We start from the raw sequence: 18,921 nt of genomic DNA on the forward strand, positions 1-18,921 counted from the left end.
ATATATATTGAAAAATACGGTATTTGATAACCGGTTGAATGCAGATATTTCATACGAAATCATGATCATTTTTATCGGACCATAATTCAAAACCTCATTTAAGTTCTTTGTCGTCACCTCCAGAAATGGGCGCGGTTCATTTCTTTTTTACCTTTCTCGCTAACCCAATTACCGGCGGACCTCGCCGACCAGCAAGTGTGGAGACATTAGGGATGAACGTGAAACCGATGGTTCTGAGGTTTGAGCAGCCCAAACCAATCGTGCGCAGACGTCACACCGGGAGTCTCGAAATGAAGACGCATCGGGCGCGGGGAAGCGGAACCGAAATCCGCCCGCCTCTCGCTCGGGCCGGCTTCTAAATCGGCAAGGAGATAAAGCGACTTGTGCCGAGCGCGAGGCTCCCGTAGCGGCTTTCCGCCGTGAACGTCTTCCCTCCCGGCGTCCTCAAAATAGCTCGGCGTTATCCGCTGACGGCCGACGCTGTCGCGCGCTCCTCCGCTTTCTTCTTCACGGTGAAGCGTCAATGTTGCGTAACGCTCGTACTGTGACAGAGCCCGGAGCAGGAGTTTACTGGCCAATAAATAGAAACAACATTCATGGGGAAGTTGTATTTGGTATTGTACCGTATGGATTAAAAAAAAAAAAAAAAAAGTTTAGGAATTGTATACTTATTATTACTTACTATACTTATTATTAATTTTTAGGCTTGGTGAATACCTCTTTGACTTTTTTTTTCCGCTTGCGAGATTTGAGTACTGACCAAACGCAGCTCGACTGTTGGTCATGTGACGCTCATGAATTGAGTTGGTAACAATGGTATTCGTTGCACAAGAACATATTTAGTTATCAAATTTATGACAGAATATTAACATGTTACTCAACATTTTTCTATGGCTAAATAAGATTTATTTGGCAGGTATAATACAAAACTGAAAATTTAACCATAATCACCCCCCAATTCCAATCAGGTAAAAAATGTCCGATTCCTGATCATGTGATCTTCAAATATGTATACTATAAGTCACGTAAGCCTTAGCAACAAAAATTGAGCAAAAACCACAATTTTTGTCACACATAAACCGCAGCAGACTGTAAGCCGCAGGTCGTGACCTCAAACTTTTCCGCAGAGAGATGGTATAAGAGTTTTTGTTTACTTTTTTCACGCCTTCTTACAGCAACATCTTATCACACTCAACAAGCCTGTATGGTTAGCACCAACATATTTTCATAACGGAACATTAGAATAACTTACTTCAACTCATATAAACAAATTAGCATAATTCGCACACATACACATATATAAAGATATAGAGATATATAGAGATTATAGATAGATATATAGAGATTATAGATATACGTAGATATAGAGATAGACGAGATAGATAGATATAGATACACACACACACACATGTGACACTTTCCTACAAGATCTTTTTCATTTTATACATTTCTATTTTTTTAATACTGTTTTTTTAACTTGGAGCACAGCTGTTGATTCACATCTTTTCGGTTATTTTTCGTAGTTTCATAAATTGAGGCATTCAACAGATACACACATTTGCTTTACCTGTCGGTCAGCTGATTTCGAGAAAACAAAACAAACACAAAAAAAAGCCTCGGATAAGATGCACTAGACTATGAGCCGCAGGGCTCAAATCATAAGAAAAAAGCTGTAGCTTATAGTCAAATTTACATTGTGTTTGCATGACTTTTTTTTTTTTAATACCGTTAATACCAGATGGCACGGATGTGACGTTCTTACTAATATCCACATTACCAGACAAAAATGAAGTGTCGAAAAAGCTCCTAACGCTTCAGCTGCTCTGGTTCAAGGATATCTCGGTAACCCACAGGGGCCCCACTTCAGCCTCCCTTCCACATGTTCCGCTTCCCGTTAGCGTTCGCCTCCCCCTTTCCGTTTTACGTCACTTGTCGGACTCCTCCAGCATACGCGTGATGTAAAGTTAAGCTAGCCTCTCAGGTGCGGTAATTGCGGAAGGGGCCCCGCAAGGTGTTTGAGGTGATAGCGGGCCTCGGTGAATAGAAATTGCTTTTGCATGGCTCGTTTGAGTAAGCAATCTCCCCGGTGAACTAATGTGATGCGCTTCCCCCCCTAGCAAATGACCTTTTTGCTAGCGGTGATTCATTTTTGACGGGGGCCCCCCCTTCATGGTGCTCGGCGCAAAATCGGGACGCCGCTGATACACTTCATTTCAGACAGCTGCTCTTTTATTAGCAAGCCTCCCCCCGCCCCCGTCCTCTCCTATCTGCGCGGGGCACTTTGTTTCTGAGTGGACTATCAGTGCGGACTCCTGTTTTTGCTCCACTCGGGCCCTTAGCAACGCGCGGAGTAGCTAACAACAGACAATTACAAGAGGAGAGAACATCTTTTTCCGTCCTCCTCGAGTCTCATCAGCAGCAAGGTGACCCCCGTGCTCCCGTGGATTGGCTGCTTTTTTGGCACGGGTCCATATTAGATTCCGACTCTCTGATAACCGTGCGTTATTCTTAACGAGATACGGCGCTCCATCTTTGGTACGCTAGTTTTATCGCAGACCTCCTTATAGCGAGGTTTAAGAAAGCAAAAAACCGCAATTGCCATTTAAGTTTCAGTCAAGTCAGTTGAGTCAACTCTGCAAGCGCTAGTGATACCGTGTTATTGTCAAACTGCACCGCGTTTCCACAAATGTCCACTGAGGCACCCCAAATCCTGCAAAATGTGATATTTTCGAAATAAGTCATCTCAAGTAACCCTTAATGTTATACGGAAAGCAAGTCAATGTGTTTTTGATCACAAATGAGCACTTTTCTTTGCGTAGTTTTAATTTTGAGAGCTATTTTATAAGATCTAAAAAGGGGACAGAGGTGTGCTTGGTGAAGTTTTGTCTAATTGTCTCCCAGAAATGGATGACACCATCAAAATTCAACATAGTCATTGGTTTAGACATGCTAACGTGCCGTGCCCTTAGGTCCAAATTGGTTAAGACAAAGACGTCCCCCCTGTCCTCCATGAGTACCAAGGTTTAAAAAAAAAAAAACAGCCATTGCCATATACTTTTGTCAACTCAGTTGAGTCAACTCTGCAAGCACCAGTGATACCATATCACTAGTCTCCCCATAGTGTCAAACTGCACTGTTTCCACGAATGTCCATTTAGAGGCACCCTAAATTGTGAAATCATGTAAAATAAATTCCAGAGCCACCTTGTAAGATCGAAAAAGGGCACTGAGGGTGTCCTTGGTAAAAATTTCATCTATTCCTGTCCCAGAAGTGGGTGACACATTGAAATTCAGTTATTGTCCCATTTATTAGCGGTTATTAAAACTTCTTTTTCTTTTAACACCAGCTTAAACAAACCAGTCATATATTTACAATTTTTAAAGGAACCGAGTTGACGTTGAAAATCCAGAACTCAAAGTTTTATCTCCTTTAGTCAAGCTAGCCAGCTTGGATGGAGCTGGAAGTTGACATACTTTTAATTACTTGGCTCCGCTTATCAAGGCGTCGCCGTGGAGACGCACACAAACAGCGGTTGGTTTTGAATCCTCCTCTTCGGGGGATCTTCAACTGGCCCGGGCAAGCCGCCGGTGTCCTCATCAACACTCGCTGAGCCAATGTTTACATGCGTTGGCTTGGAAGTGGGCCGCGGCGTTCCGGGCGGGCTTTCCTGGGGCTCGGGGTCGTTAACTTGCCGTTGCCAATCAAGTTCTGCCGTTTTAAAGGGATAGTCGACTTATTTGGCCTTATTTTTTTAAACCAGTAAAAAGGTAATGTTTTGATTAGCACTTTTCAGAGCAGCCATTTTGAGACACTTGAAAGTTCCCGCCATTGAATGTCTGGGATCTTAAAACCGCGTAAATTTACGTCTTTGGGATTGAAAGGCTCATAACGACCAATCGCGGTTCATCTTATGAACGTCGCGTGACCAACAGGTGAGCCATGATTGGTCGATTGATCATCCATATGCAATGGTGATGCCACTTTGTTGACAGCGATTATAAAAAAAAAAAAAAAAAAAAAAAACGTTTTTGAAATGTTAAATGTACATAACGTTTTACATATACAAAAAAATTTAAAATTTACAGCTAAAAATAGCAAGAAAAATGAACTTGGCCTTTTAAAACAGTTATTCATTAGCTGTTTATTTTTAACTGAATTTCATTTTTTGATAAACAAATGAATGTTTGGGGTTAATTCTGATCTTTAGTAATCTTCCAGGATGATTGAAGATTTTTTTTTTTTTAACACCATATCACCCAGCTTATTGTCTACATTTTTTGACTTTTATGTTTAAGAACATATCTGTTTTCTAGTCATTCTTAAATATTTAAGTTTTGAAATGTTTTGAAAAGGAACGTGAAAATAGTTGGAGTAAAACCTTTTTAATTTCTACAAAGTCATTCTTTATAAATAATCATAATGAAGTATCTTTATGCACATTTTTTAATGTGTGTATCGTTCATATTTTTTTTATAAAAGTCCCAAAAAACAAGTCCTGCCAATTGTTTTTTTTTTTTTTTTTCCTATGTTTTTGGTCTATCCCCCTCATGGTTGACTTTCTCCGTTTTTAACTTTATTTTCTTGCACCAAGGAGGAAAAAAAAAAAAAAAAAAAAGCCTTTTGTCAAAGGAATACAATGCACAAACGCGCTTTCAACAGTTTTGCGGTAAACGCACCCAACTTAGCATCTGACCAAGCGACATCCTCCGCATTTGAGGGATTTGGTCTTGGCCAGCTGCATTCACTCAATTAACTTTAGTGCTTTTTACAATCCGTGGTGACAAATGATTACGGGGATTATAATGAAAGCTATTGGCCTCGCTATTTCAGCTGCAGGAGTTGATTGCGGTGCAAAAAAAAAAAAAAGTGGCTTTGGCAATTTCATAAAATACACGGCTGAGTGAACGTCGTGTTGGCTTTGCTTGTGCTTACTAAGAATTGACGTGTGTGTGTGTGTGTGTGTGTGTGTGTGTGTGTGTTTGTACATTATATTATGAGGATGCACATGGAGTCCCTAACACACACACACACACACACACACATCTCTCAAGTCTCAATCTGTTGTGATGCGCCTCGCAATGCACTGTCAGATTCTCATCATGACTTGGCAACCTGAAGCTGTGTGTGTGTGTGTGTGTGTGTGTGTGTGTGTGTGTCAGGTTTTTTTTTTTTTTTTTGGAGGGGGGGGGGGGGGGGGGGGTGATTCTCACCTCACCCCGCAGAGCATCACACACCAGCTGGAACACATTCATTATTCACCCAGTATGTCTCAGAGGTCAAAATGGCACTCGGGGGGGGGGGGGGGGGGGGGGGGGCGGCATTTGTCACCGAGCTGCAGACGCGTTTCATGTTTTTAACACTGCTTTATGCTTTTATAGCGAAATATTGAAGCAAAGTGGGAATTTGTTGGACGCGAGTGTTAAAGGGACGTCAACACCCCAAAATTCTCGCAGATTACCTTTTTAACTGATTTTAAATGATGAGAAAGCATTGGAAAGAGAGACTAGGGAGCTGAAATTTCACCGATGGTGACTGCATGTATCCCCAAATATAACTTTTTTTTTTTTTTTCTATAAAAATGAAGGCTAAAAGTGTGGGTGCATCCTATAAACGGTAACTTAGATTTTTTTTTTTTTTTTTTTTTTTTTTTCCTAACACCATTTGAGGAAGATTGATTTCTCAGTTACATAAGATGAGTTTTGACCAGTCAATTTTCGACATTCCTTTATCATAACACTTAAATATGTGAATAAATACCTGGGCTTGAATGTCGGGATACTTAACGTAAAATGACGTATTTGGAATTGAATGCGATAATTTCATGACACTTCTTACCCATTTCATCAGTAAAAACTTAAAATTACATCTTTGGGAATTACATCTTTTTTAAAAAAAAAAAAAAAACGACTTTGTCACCTTGCTGTGCATGAGTAATGACCAATCATTGCTCACCTGTTGGTCATGTGATTGGTGGGGGGAAATGTTTTAAAAGTATTAGATTGTACCAAAAAAAAAAATTCAAATTGCATCATTGAATCCCAAAATTGTAATTTAACCTTTTTAAGTGTCCAGGCGCTCAAACCCAGGAATTTCTTTTTTTTTTTTTCAAATATTTTCAAGCGACAGGATAAAAACGTCCAAAATGGGCGCAGTTTTTGTCTTAAAGTTACACTTAAAGAACAAATATGAACTTTTTTAAAATACATTATCCCTTTAAAAGGCAAATTAAGTTCTTACCGTACCTCTTGTAAACCACCCATTCAACTTTCTGCAAAAAAATGAGCTAACTTTTCGAATCTTTGGCTTTTAAAGTAATCGAAATTGTATTTATTGAAAATTAATATCAGCTAAACAACTCGATTGCAAGCGGGCGAATAATTCCGTATATTAGAAACAAGTCTGCAGTTGAGCACAAACCAATTATGGAAAACGTGCGAGGTAGAATCTGGTGAACGTTGATTGTTCTAGTGGGGTCACGGGTGGCGGCGGACGCCTCCCAATTTATACTCTCATCTCATTGCGCGACACCGGGCCGGTTTAATAGCTTCATTACCGACCAGCCCGGTTTGAAAAGGGCACGGGGCTTTAATTAGTTTTTCTAACACGTCTAAATCACACGCTAAGGTCACACGTGAGCCCTGAAGATGGATTTCCTGTTTGTCGTCTAGTTAAAGTAGTAGCGATAGCTTGATTAATGTTAGCCTATCCCTATGCCTGAAATGGAGCACGCCGTTGGGGGGAAATGTTCCATTTTGTCTATTTACTTTGGTTTTCTTGTCAAAAGAACCGCGCTGTGCTGTTGTACTTATTTTACTGACACATTTGAGCGCATGTGAAAATGCTTAAAGTACAGAAAACGCAGTATTTGTTCCCATAATGCCACGGTGTGTTCACAAGTAGAGCATTATGGGAACAAATGCTGTTTTTGGCTTATAGTTATGCTCAAATGTATTGCAAGTGTTCAAATATATTTGTGTACTTTCAGACTTATTTGCAAACACGTGAACACTTTAAATACGTTCAAACGTACTTGCAAATGCGTTCGAACACATTTGTAAGCTGAATGCTGAAAGGTTATTTTGGCATGTTGGGAACTACTGTTTTTAGCGTTTAGCCGACAAATACATTCAGACGTATTCACAAGCGTGTTCAAAATTAAAAATGCATTAGAGATTCTGGTATACTTTGAATGTACTTAAGTATTTTCTTATGTTTGCCTGAAAAAAATGCGTCGTCCACACTTCCGTATAATCTGTATTGTCACTTTATTTCTTGGGGGTAAATTATTGCTCAGCGTATTTGCTTTAGATTTTCAATTGCAGCTACTGTGTTTATATATACATTTTCGTAGGTAATTTATGTGTGTATACCCAGTATATATGTGAATGCACATACTGTATGTGCACGTATAAACAGTATGTACAAGTACTCTATGCTTTTTGGCATGTGTGTGTATATACAGGATGTATATGTACATGTACGTATAAATGCATGTGTGTACGTATATAATGCATATGTGTGCATGTATGTATAGTATATAGGCGTGTGTTTGTAGTATGTATTTGTGTATTTTAAATCGAATTAGAATATATCAGTTTCAACACATTTGGGAGGCATAACCCTTTTGTAAAATACACATGCACACATATATACATTAGTATTGCTGAATACATAAGCGTTCTCCAGATAATGGAGGAAGAAAGAGGCATTATCTTGCGCTCTCAAAGCTCCTCCATAGCCGCCATTTAAGTGCACACGTCCAATAGGAAGTGCCCTTTCGGTTTGCTGGGCCCAAAGTTTCTCCGGTGCCGACAACCCCAAGGCAGGTAACGAGTTCCCCTCACACCGCCGCGAGTCCGAGGTCCATTACTACACGTGGGCGCAAGGACTTGAGCCAGGTTTAGTTGTCGCGTCTGGGGAGCTGAATTGACGCCAATTGATGTCGGGGATGTCAAGCGTACTGATGGTGCTTGTACAAATGTCAAGCTGATTATGAAGTAAACATCCAAGCATTGATCGCAAGACTTGTGGAGATCTCCCTGGGAGATTTACAGTCATTTTGAGTAACATGTCGTCATGCGCTGTCAAATTTGTTGTGAAAGCTTGCTAATTAGTCCTCTGCTTGACTTGCGGTATTCAGTGCTGTACATAAACTGCTTATAAATTAAAATTTTCATTCAAATTGTGTACTTTTCAGCATAAATGTGGCTTACCAAGATGCTGTTTTGACTTTGTGCATGTCTTCAAGCTTAAAGTACTTGTCTGGCAACCTTTTTTTAACCACAAATATCAATGTTACTACTGTAATTAACGGTACTTTTCTTTCAACAAAAAAACGTATCTTTTCTACAATTACAAAATGTACTGTAACAATTCACTAATTTTTTTTTAACTGTAAATGTCAAATGCGTTACTGGAATTTAGTGGTTTTCTGGCAAACTAGTTGCCAGGATTAAAAACAGCAATTTTGTTTTTGTTTTGTATAGATACAGTGTAGGGCTGCCACTAATGCTAGCTTGTGCTAAGCTAGCAAACAAAGATAGCATGGCGTGAGAAGCTATCGGCAAAGTCTCAAAGATGTAGCTGGCATTCATCATCGCCACTCGCTAGTTAGCGTGCTGTGTGTCTTGTTAGCGTCGTTAGCATGTTAGCAGAACACACAGGTCGTACGTCGGATTACCTTAAACTAAGGCAAAAATACATGCTCAAAATAATTGCTCCTGTGGCCTTGTAAATGAGGCTAGATCACTGGAAACATAAAATAAAAACATACAAATAAAAAGACCTAAAACTCAAGGTTAATAAATGAACTACACATTAAGTTACGATTAATATTATAAATTTAAAGGGTTTGTGAGCATTTTTTTAAGGCTTGGAACGGATTAGGCTATTTACATGTAGAGTGCCTCCACTTAGGAAAAATTCCCGTTACGAAATAACTTTTTTGGGTCAGTTATAGGAAAGTATTTTTATTGTTGTGGAATAACCAAACATCCAGCTTTACCAAAACTGTTTCAACAACATGTGTACCATTTTCCAGATGGAAGACATCGTCACAAGAATACAAGATGAGAAATCTGGAGGCGTGTCCATCCGGACCGTCAAAAGCTTCCTGTCCAAGATCCCCAGCGTGGTATCAGGTGAGCTAATCGTACGTGTTCGGCATCAGTGACACCGCCCTCGCTAATGTGCTGATAAATGCGTCCAAACATACGAGTCACCCCGCGTAACGCAAACTTGACCTTTTCGGGCCTCGTTTAGATGGCGGCCGTCACAGCCGGAGACCGGTGATGCCGTTGCCCGTAAGACCTTCGTCACTTCGTCGTGGGCCGCTGACCTTGTCGCGCTTAAATTCCGCCGTTCGCCTCGCCGCCGTTTTGGCGTGTAGGCAGCGTAATCCTTCATGCGTGCCTTCCATGAATCATCTGTGTCTCCCGGCGATTTGAGTCACTCGTCAGACCGGCGGCCACGTGAAGCAATATCATGCTGTCCGCGAGCGGGGAAAGCTGTTCCCCGTTGAGACGGTTATGACCCGCAGCTTTTCGCTCACTGACGTTTTCACGTGATACGGAATAGTAGGCGTACAAGGAAAAACTGCAGCCCCTATTTTTAATTGTCCTTTTCTCGTTTCTTACATCAAATAAGAAAGTTGTTGATTTATTGCAGAAATTCACAAATTTAATCCACTAGCACAATATAACTTGTCACATCATGGAAAGTCACTTGTTGCTAGGCAGATTTCAAAGAGGTCAACTCTGTTGGACAGTGTGAATCCCTCCAAAAGTAACAATTAAGTGTTAGACCTGTTCTCAAAAATAATTATGAATAAATATTTGTCCACAGAAAAATATTCAATTTTTGGGATCATAGTCGAGATGTGTTCACAAAAATAAATGACAGGTAACGAGAGGTGGCACGTGACAAGTTGGGTCGAACCATTCTACAGTAATGGAGATTCTGGATTTTAAAAATGACATTGAATAACAATTTGTTCTAAACTTATATTTTGCTGAAAAAATGAAGTCAATCATTATTTTTAAGGGATGTTTACATGTTTGTTTTTCTTTAAAATCTACCCCCTGGAGTTCCTTCAAGTCCCCCATTTGAGAATCACGAATTAGTGTATTTTTAGGATGTGAAAATTATGATGCACAACTAGGAAGTCAAAGAAATGCACGCTAAAGTGCAACTTATTTCAGCCTTAATGCACAAAAGTCCTGCAAAATGGCCGTTTTTCCACCATTGTGACCTGGAACCCAAGCCAATTTCTCTTTGGATTGCAACTTTTGCGAAAAGCGTTCCAGGCATGTTGCCGTGACCCGTTTATAGCGATTTTTCTTTCTCTCTCTCAACAGGGGCGGACATTATTCAGTGGCTGATGAAAAATCTCTCCATAGACGATACAGGTAAGCGCACGGCCAAGTCGTCACATGCAAAAACACGACGGCGGCGGCTTTTAAAAAGGCTGCCGTGTCCCCGCAGCTGAGGCCATCCACTTGGGGAGTCTGATCGCCGCTCACGGCTACATCTTCCCCATCTCCGACCACGTCCTGGCGCTCAAAGACGACGGAACTCTTTACCGCTTCCAGGTGATCCAATCGCCCCGTGCCTTTGTAGGCCACGCAACAACAAAAATAAACCATTTATTAACATTTGTCCCAAGAGAAATTTTCACCTGAGTGTCCTTTTGGGATGATCGTAGACGTGTTCACAAAAATAAATCATTATCTTGACAGGTAACGAGTGGTAGCACATTACAAGTTGGGTCAATCCATTCTAGCATGGGGGAGAAGCTGGTTTTTTTAAATAATGGAATAGAATAACCTACTGAACACAATTTGTTTGACCTTAGATTTTCCTGAAACTAATTCAATAATTTAAATGATTTTTGCACGTTTTTTTTATTTAGTCTCGAGTACCACCTGAAGTTCTTTCAAGCACCCTCATCTGAGAACCACTGGCACAGTATATTAACGCGCCAGCGAGAATCCGTTTGGGGGAATAAAAAACAAAACTCTTGAGCAGTAACCTTTTACAGCGGGCGTCGCTCCACACAGTGAGATTTAATGATCAGCATCTGTTTCTGGCTATTAGAAGCGATGCCTCTTGTCCACTTCAATTCCAAGTAACGGCATGCTCATGCATTATCAAAACAAGCAAAACCCTCATCCGTTTCCCCCTGGCGAAACGTGGCCCAAAACTGAAAAAGGCGTCGAAATATCAGCAAGTTGTAATCCCGCGCCGCCATTAAGGTTGCATGCGCGATAGGAGCCGTGCATTATTCATCCAACTTGTGCGTTACATCGCTTGCGAGGGATAATTAAATATGGATAGCGGCGGAATGTAGCTAGCGCTTCTCCACGGGAGCGACAGGGAGCATCAAACTCCGAATTGGTGGGGGGGGGAAAAAAATGACAAGTGGCGCTCATAAGATTGCATGCGCGTATGAGAAGAAAAACAATTTTGTATTCCTTTGTTTCTAGTCTCCGTACTTCTGGCCTTCAAACTGCTGGGAGCCTGAGAACACCGATTATGGTGAGTCGCACTCTTACGCTCCCTAATTCGAGTTAGCCTATGAATTCGTTCACTGCCATTGACGGCTATAGAATAAAAAGAATTAATTTAAAACTAAGGACTAGAATTAATCAATTACTTAAGGTAAATGATGTTAAAGAAATCAAGTACTAAAGAATTATTTTAGGTAGGGTTAGGCGTTAGGGTTAACGGCTATAGAAAAAAACAAATTTAAAACAAATTAAGGACTAGAATTAAAATGATCAATTTAGGTAAATGATAAAGAAATCAAGTACTAAAGTAAGAATTATTTTAGGTAGGGTTAGGGGTTAGGGTTGATGGCTATAGAACAAAAACTAATTCAAAACATTAAGGACTAGAATTAATCAATTACTTCAGTTAAATAAGTAATGTTTTAAAGAAATCAAGTACTAAAAGTGAGAATTATTTTAGGTAGGGTTAGGGGTTAGGGTTAACGGCTATAGAACAAAAACAAATTCAAAACAAATTAAGGACTAGAATTAAAAATCAATTACTTTAGGTAAATAATGGTAAAGAAATCAAATACTAAAGTAAGAATTATTTTAGGTAAGGTTAGGGGTTAGGGTTGACGGCTATAGAACAAAAACAAATTGATTTAAAACAAATTAAGAACTAGAATTAAAATAATCAATTACTTTAGGTAAACAAGTCATGTTAAAGAAATCAAGTACTAAAGTAAGAATTATTTTAGGTAGTTATGTACACAAGTAGTCTACTTATGTACTTGAGTAATCAATTTTCGATTACTTAAAGTGCCAAAGTAACTGATTACTTTAATTCACAACTAAAATAATTATATACTCAATTACTTTGGGGATTTATTTAGTATTTTTTTTTATCAATTATATTTCATTAAGTAATGAATTAATCCACTACATTCATACTTTAGTACCTATTTTTGATCAGTTAAAAATGTTAGAGGACTCAATCACTGTGTGATTAAGTACTAAAGTAATAACTCCCTTTCGTACTTTAGTACCTCTTCAATTTTTGATCAAATTTCAATAAGTTCAAAGTACTAAAGCAAGTCCCTATTTTGAATTTTGATCCATTATAACCACATGCCCTGTGACCACAAGCGCTTTCCAGGCCCTGCGCAGAAATTCAGGCAAGATGCTGTGTCCTTCAGGGACAATGGGGAAACAGACAATTCTTTCGTAGGCGGCGAGGCAATCCACTTTCCTCAAATGCGACTAACTGCCTTGCCCTTTTCATGCTCCACTGCGACGTTGCCCCGCAGCCATCTACCTGTGCAAGCGCACCATGCAGAACAAGGCCCGGCTGGAGCTGGCCGACTACGAGGCTGTGAGTGTTGTTTCCGCTCCTTCGCTGCCGTTGACGGCCACAGGCGTCAAAGCTCCAGATGCGTTGGGTTTACGCTGCCGTTGACGGCCATCGATGACAAAACGCCGTTTTTACCGGACTTTCACTGCCGTTGACGTTCATGCATGTCAGAGGTCCATTTTTACTGGGCGTTCACTGCCGTTGACGGCCATAGACGTCGAAGCTCCGTTTTTACCGGGCTTTCGCTGCAGGTGACATTCATGGATGTCAAAGCTCAAGTTTTTACTCGATTTTCACTGCCGTTGACGACCATGGATGTCAAAGCTCCGTTTTTTACTGGGGTTTCACTGCCGTTGACGGCCATGGCCGTCAAAGCTCCAATTTTACTGCGCTTTCACTTCCGTTGACGTTCATGGACGTCATAGCTCCAGTTTTTACTGGGATTTCACTGCCGTTGATAGCAATGGTTGTCAACCTGCCATTTTTACTTGATTTTCACTGCCGTTGACGGCCATAGACGTCAAAGCTCCATTTTTACTGGGCTTTCACTGCCGTTGACGGCCATGGACGTCAATGCGTCATTTTTCCTCCATTTTCACTGCCGTTGACGGCCACGGATGTCAAAGCTCCATTTTTGCCGGGTTTTCACTGCCGGTGACGGCTGTAGAAGTCCAAGCTCCATTTTATTTATTTACTAATTTTTCTTTAATTACTGGGTTTTGACTGCCATTTACGGCTATAGACGTCAAATCTCCATTTTTACTGCGCCGCCAGCAAGCGAGTTAAATGCTCTTCCCAGAAAAATGCCACGATGAAATGAAAAGCTTTTGTGTCATCTGGCAAATGTCTTTTTAGGAGCAACAAGTGCAGTTGTTTACCGGCAAGAGAATTACTGGCCGTGCTCTCGTTATCATACAACAGCGCTCCAGCGTGCGCTAATACTACTCATAATTCTACGAGTATTGTCCGGCATATTTCCCCTTTCTCTTATCCAGGTCACTTTATAGCCGCGGGCCTCATTAGGCTCGTTGTTTAACGCCCGCTTGATGGTCCAAGTGTTTTCTCGCTTTGAAACGGGGTCATGTGCTTCTTTGACAACAGATGCTTGCTGGCTATCTTTCTTAACCCTTATGCAGTATTTTCTCCAACGCTTTGACCTTTACATCAAAGACATTTCACATCAAAGGGAAAGCATTGGAAAAAAATACACTAGGGAGCTGAAATTTCACCCACGTGTTAAATTTTAATATGGCATGACCACTGAGTTATCACGCTGTCAGGAGTGTGCCATCCCTTGGCTAAAATACTGCCTGAATGATGTGGAAGAAAATGACACAAAATGGTCAAAATACTGCATAAGGTATAAGTACGCGCAAATACTTTACAATGGATATGTACGTGATTGGCAGTTGTCAACATGACTGGCCATCAATCAAACTTTTTTTTTTTAATATTTGATAGTGATGGGGACAATGAAGCTTCATGACGCCTCATGGACCGCTTGTATATATTGACTTTAGTAGATGGCACTGGGTTTGGTCATGTGACACTCAAGCTAATTTGTGACGAGTTGTTACCTTAGCAAGTGGTAAAATAAAATTTTCAAGGGGTACTTATTTAGACATTTTCAGCAGTAAAATGTTTTTAAAAGGTATTGTTCATAAACTTTATCAAATTTATTCTAGGCAAAAAGACATTTTGCCACTTGCTCTCTACTAAAAATGTCAGTTGTTTAGCTCAGTTAACAACCAATTACGTCTCACTTCTTTTCTAACTTTGGTCATGTGACATCTGCAGGATGTCGTGATTGGTCGTTACCTGAGTGACAATACATTTTTAAAGGGATATTTTAATTTTATGGCCATTTTCAGCAGTAAAATGTTTTCTTTTGCTCTTCGACTGTCACATGACCAAACACAGTAACCAGAAGAGCCATGATTGGTCCTTGTCTGAGCTTGTAGTACATGAGGTCATTTTCAATCAGAAATTCCGCATATTGCATTAAACGTTTGACGTGAACACATGTTCTAAAATATTTGGATTTAAAAAGTTTGCTCTTTGACATTTGCAGGAGAACCTTAACCGACTGCAAAGGACTTTCGCCAGGAAGTGGGAGTTCATCTTCATGCAGGCTGAAGCTCAAGTCAAGTGAGTCACGTGACGCATCGCTGATTTTTGTGCAGCTATTACATACCTGTGGATTAAAAAAGTGGATATTTGTTATTTCCTTTACGTCTGTGCCACATGACTAAATTTATGTCCGACACTGCCCTCTGTTGGCCGAATGCATGCCAACACATGCTCAATCATCTGTCATATTACGTTTTCAGCAAACCGCTTAAGATATTTTAATTGTTGGTTCTTTGCAATATACGTAAAATGTTTTGCAAAAAAGGCGGAGTCATTTTGAGTTCAGGCCTAGATCAGAACCAGCTCTTGTCAAAATTCGAATATTTGGTAGAATTTTACCAGTGGGTTTTTTTTTTTCCAACAGTTTAAATGCAATTTTTTTCAATGCACTTTTTTGTTTTCCGAGACTGCATCAAGTGTAACATTTAAGTAGCCATCGATACTAAGCACCGATACTACTAAAACTTGATACACAAAATCCCACCCCCATACAAAAAAAATGACAGTTTTAAAGACAGTTTTAATGAGTTTTTGGTGTTGATACATTGGAATGAGGGGGAAAACGCTGTTTCTTTAAAAAAAAAAAAAAAAAAAAAAAAGGTAAATTTAAAAAAAAAAATCTAGTTGGGCACTGCCACTTTTTAGTCTTAATTGCATTTTTTTTTCTTTTAATCAGAATCGATCGAAAGAAGGACAAGGCAGACAGGAAGGTCCTGGATAGCCAAGAGCGGGCCTTCTGGGATGTCCATCGACCAGTGGTGAGTCACTCTCAAAAGTTACTGCTGAAAAAGAGGAAAGAACTTGGACGAAATTGCCTACTTTACATGCAGATCTGAGGATTTATTTATTTATTTATTTTTAATGGTACAAGTCATCTTGAATGCAATGTAAAACCAGCAAGTCCCATTTAAAAAGCTAATTAAAAAATGCTTCCAGTATGTGAATAATCCAATAAAATTCTTGCAAAATGTGGTATTTAGTTAACAATTAAATGATAATCACCCTACTTTCTTGGACTACAAATATCCAAATAATTACAGTTGAGAGCCTGAAATTGGAGGATTTGGACAATTTTAAGTGGCTAAAGACCCAATTCTGATATTAGTTTTTGATTCATTTGGTAGTCGGGTATTCGAGGATGAATGGATTAATTTTTGACAACCCTTATACATGTACATACACCACGCTGTGATCTAACCCGTCTTCCACAGCCAGGCTGCGTCAACACCACCGATATGGACATCCGCAAGTGTCGTCGAGAGAAGAACCCTCACAGGGTGAAAAAGGTAAGAAAAGCTAATATGGTATATAGAGTATAATATAGAGTATAAGCCGCACCAACAAAAATTTAGCAAATTTTATTTGTCAACTATAAGCCGCAGGTTGTAACATCAGATCAAATTGCTTTTATAGAAAACTTTTTTCAAAATGCTTGAATACAACAATATAATTTCTTCAGACAAAACACGCCTGCACATTCACTGCGTTTTCAACGAAACAGCGACACTTGTATTGTTAGAATACTGCACCAACACAAGAGTAACACCCCTGTTTGTTAGAGGAGGGTGCCCCTTAGTGACGAGTAAAATTTAAGTTAGCATCGTTAGCATTACATACAGGAAGTACTTCGCATGACCTTAAACTAAACTTAAGCAAACTTACATGCTCAAAATGATCCAAAAATAAGATGATGCTTCCATCATTGAAAATGTAAAGTTCTCTGCACTCACTACCAATACACCACCGCCATCTCAAGGCAACTAAACAAACTGCATTCATCTAAACTTCTACAGTTATGAATTGAAAAGGTTTACAAGTGTTTTGGGGCTATTTTTTTTTTCCATTTTCACCCTCTCCAGTCAGTTTACGGGGTTCCAGATGAGAGCCAGCCGAGTCCGGTCCACATCACTTCCCCGCCAGCTAGAAAGCTCACCCAAGAGGACATCGAGAAGGAGGTACGCAAATCGCCGGTTCCCCGCTTGTTCTTTTCACCAAGCGTCGGTTACGACGACGATACTCGGAAGTTCCCTTATCTAAACTTCTCCTCGCCCGGTGGCTCCATCAGATCGGCTTCCTCAACATTCAGCTGGGCCGACACTGCCTGAAGGTTTCCAAAGTGGCCGAGAGCCTCGTGAGCTACAGCGAGCAGTTCATGGAGTACGACCCGTTTTTGTCGGCCGCGGAGCCCTCCAACCCTTGGATCGCCGACGACACCTCCTTCTGGGACCTGGAGGCCAGGTATTATGCACACCTGCTCAAATAACGGGGCGCTACGGGACAGGTTAAAGTGTAGTCGCACATCCACGCCACCAGATGGGGCAGTGGAGCTCTCATTCTCAAAGCATGTGCAGGGGTAAGCAATGTTTTAAATTGCTGTCAACGGAGTTTGTTTTTCATCACAATTTTTTGACTAAGGAAATAGCTCATGTTTAATTTTGGGGCTCCTGTGTTCGTTCATTAAAGTTTTTCCAAAATGTTCTAGTTTAAATAAGGATTGACTGTTTTTTTTTATATCAGGCATTGATGCGCTTTTTTCAGTTTCAGACTAACATGTAACCTGTATGCACCCCGTAGAGAGCAGAGGTGGGCAATTCACATGTTTTTTTTGCTGGTCCGACATTCATCAGAGCCCCGCCCATTTTCCATCATCGTCTGTCCGTCATTTTTTCAAGCCGTACGAAATTTTAAATGTCGGTGTATTTTTGCCCAACCTTTGCCATCATCGACATTTGACTATTTTTCTGGTCCGTCATTCATCAGGCGCTGGTCTACCTGTCTGCGTTCATACTAATTCTTTTGTTTTATTATTTATACTTAGTTAACATCATGTCTGTGGTTCTACAGTTGCGCTGTAATTGAAACATAATGCTTTGTATGACTGAAATGGTAGATCTCGGTTCTTATTTATAACTGCCTGTCCTACAATTATAGGAGACGGTTTTGTTGACGTTTTTCAATTTCTTAATTTAATCTGTCATATACACTACAAGTGAAACAAAGTATTGCTGAGGTTGAATTTACTAAAAGAAAAAATCTTTTAATTAGGGATGCTTCCTTTTCCTGGCCAAGAGCCACTCAGAAAAAAATGCAAATTTGGTCTGCGTTCATTGGTTACTTGAAACGCATTCCAGACTGCTCTTATGCAAGAAATGAAACCAGGACTTTTTTTTTTTTAATAGCTTGTTTTGATCATAAACTCCAGTATATGTTGTGACTTTTTTTTCTTTTTTTCCGTCCTTTGGAATAGTCACGAGCCCACCCCGCAGCGGGTGAAGAAGTGGGGCTTCTCCTTGGAGGAAACACTTAAAGATCCAGCGGGAAGAGACCAGTTCCTGAAGTTCTTGGAGTCTGAGTTCAGCTCCGAGAACTTGAGGTGAGGAAAAACTCGAGCGTTTTGAGTAGTCTGTGGCAAATTGCGGATATGCTCTTGTTTTCAGATTTTGGTTGGCGGTGCAAGATCTGAAGCGTCAGCCGTTGCAGGACGTCCCCTCTAGGGCGCAGGAGATCTGGCAGGAATTTCTAGCCGAGGGAGCTCCCAGCTCCATCAACCTGGACTCTCACAGCTATGAGCGCACCAGCCAAAACCTCAAAGACCCCGGGCGCTACAGCTATGAGGACGCTCAGGTGACATGTTTGAATTTTCGGGAGGTTTAATCTGGAAAAAGTATATTTTTGGGTTTCCTCAACGGGAGGGCTAGTCATTAAGTACAATGTTGTAAAGTTTTTCTTTTCAATTTAAGAGCAAATTAATTGGATCATGCAACAACATAATGCTAACTTTTGCTATATTTACTCATTACAAAATATGCATTTCATTGTAACTCATTCCAGCCCATGGGCATATTTTTTTACGTATCATTCAAGATTCGTAGACATTCCATCTCCCATACTTAATTTTTCAATTTTAGTATTTTGAGGGCAACTTTTACGCTAATGTTAGGGGGGGGGAAA

The 18,921-nt window shown here is 40.3% G+C and overlaps 1 protein-coding gene across 4 annotated transcripts in view; it reads left to right on the forward strand.

The window, feature by feature from the left end:
• LOC148412620 (regulator of G protein signaling 6-like) overlaps positions 1–18,921 on the forward strand; it is a 41,323-nt gene that overhangs the window by 19,806 nt on the left and 2,596 nt on the right. For 3 of the 4 annotated variants that reach the window (XM_088433072.1, XM_088433073.1, XM_088433075.1), the window contains exons 4-16: positions 9,041–9,140; positions 10,356–10,406; positions 10,483–10,589; positions 11,484–11,535; positions 12,797–12,861; positions 14,912–14,988; positions 15,647–15,728; positions 16,182–16,256; positions 16,830–16,925; positions 17,036–17,208; positions 17,509–17,553; positions 18,218–18,343; positions 18,408–18,594. In XM_088433072.1, the coding sequence (XP_088289198.1) occupies positions 9,041–9,140; positions 10,356–10,406; positions 10,483–10,589; positions 11,484–11,535; positions 12,797–12,861; positions 14,912–14,988; positions 15,647–15,728; positions 16,182–16,256; positions 16,830–16,925; positions 17,036–17,208; positions 17,509–17,553; positions 18,218–18,343; positions 18,408–18,594 (1,236 nt within the window). The remainder of the gene's footprint in view (positions 1–9,040; positions 9,141–10,355; positions 10,407–10,482; positions 10,590–11,483; positions 11,536–12,796; positions 12,862–14,911; positions 14,989–15,646; positions 15,729–16,181; positions 16,257–16,829; positions 16,926–17,035; positions 17,209–17,508; positions 17,554–18,217; positions 18,344–18,407; positions 18,595–18,921) is intronic. The other variant, XM_088433074.1, reaches the window with a different exon arrangement.

This window comes from Hippichthys cyanospilos, chromosome 14 (genome assembly GCF_059441005.1).
Source record: "Hippichthys cyanospilos isolate Australia breed blue-spotted pipefish chromosome 14, RoL_Hcya_1.0, whole genome shotgun sequence".
Lineage (NCBI taxonomy): Eukaryota > Metazoa > Chordata > Actinopteri > Syngnathiformes > Syngnathidae > Hippichthys > Hippichthys cyanospilos.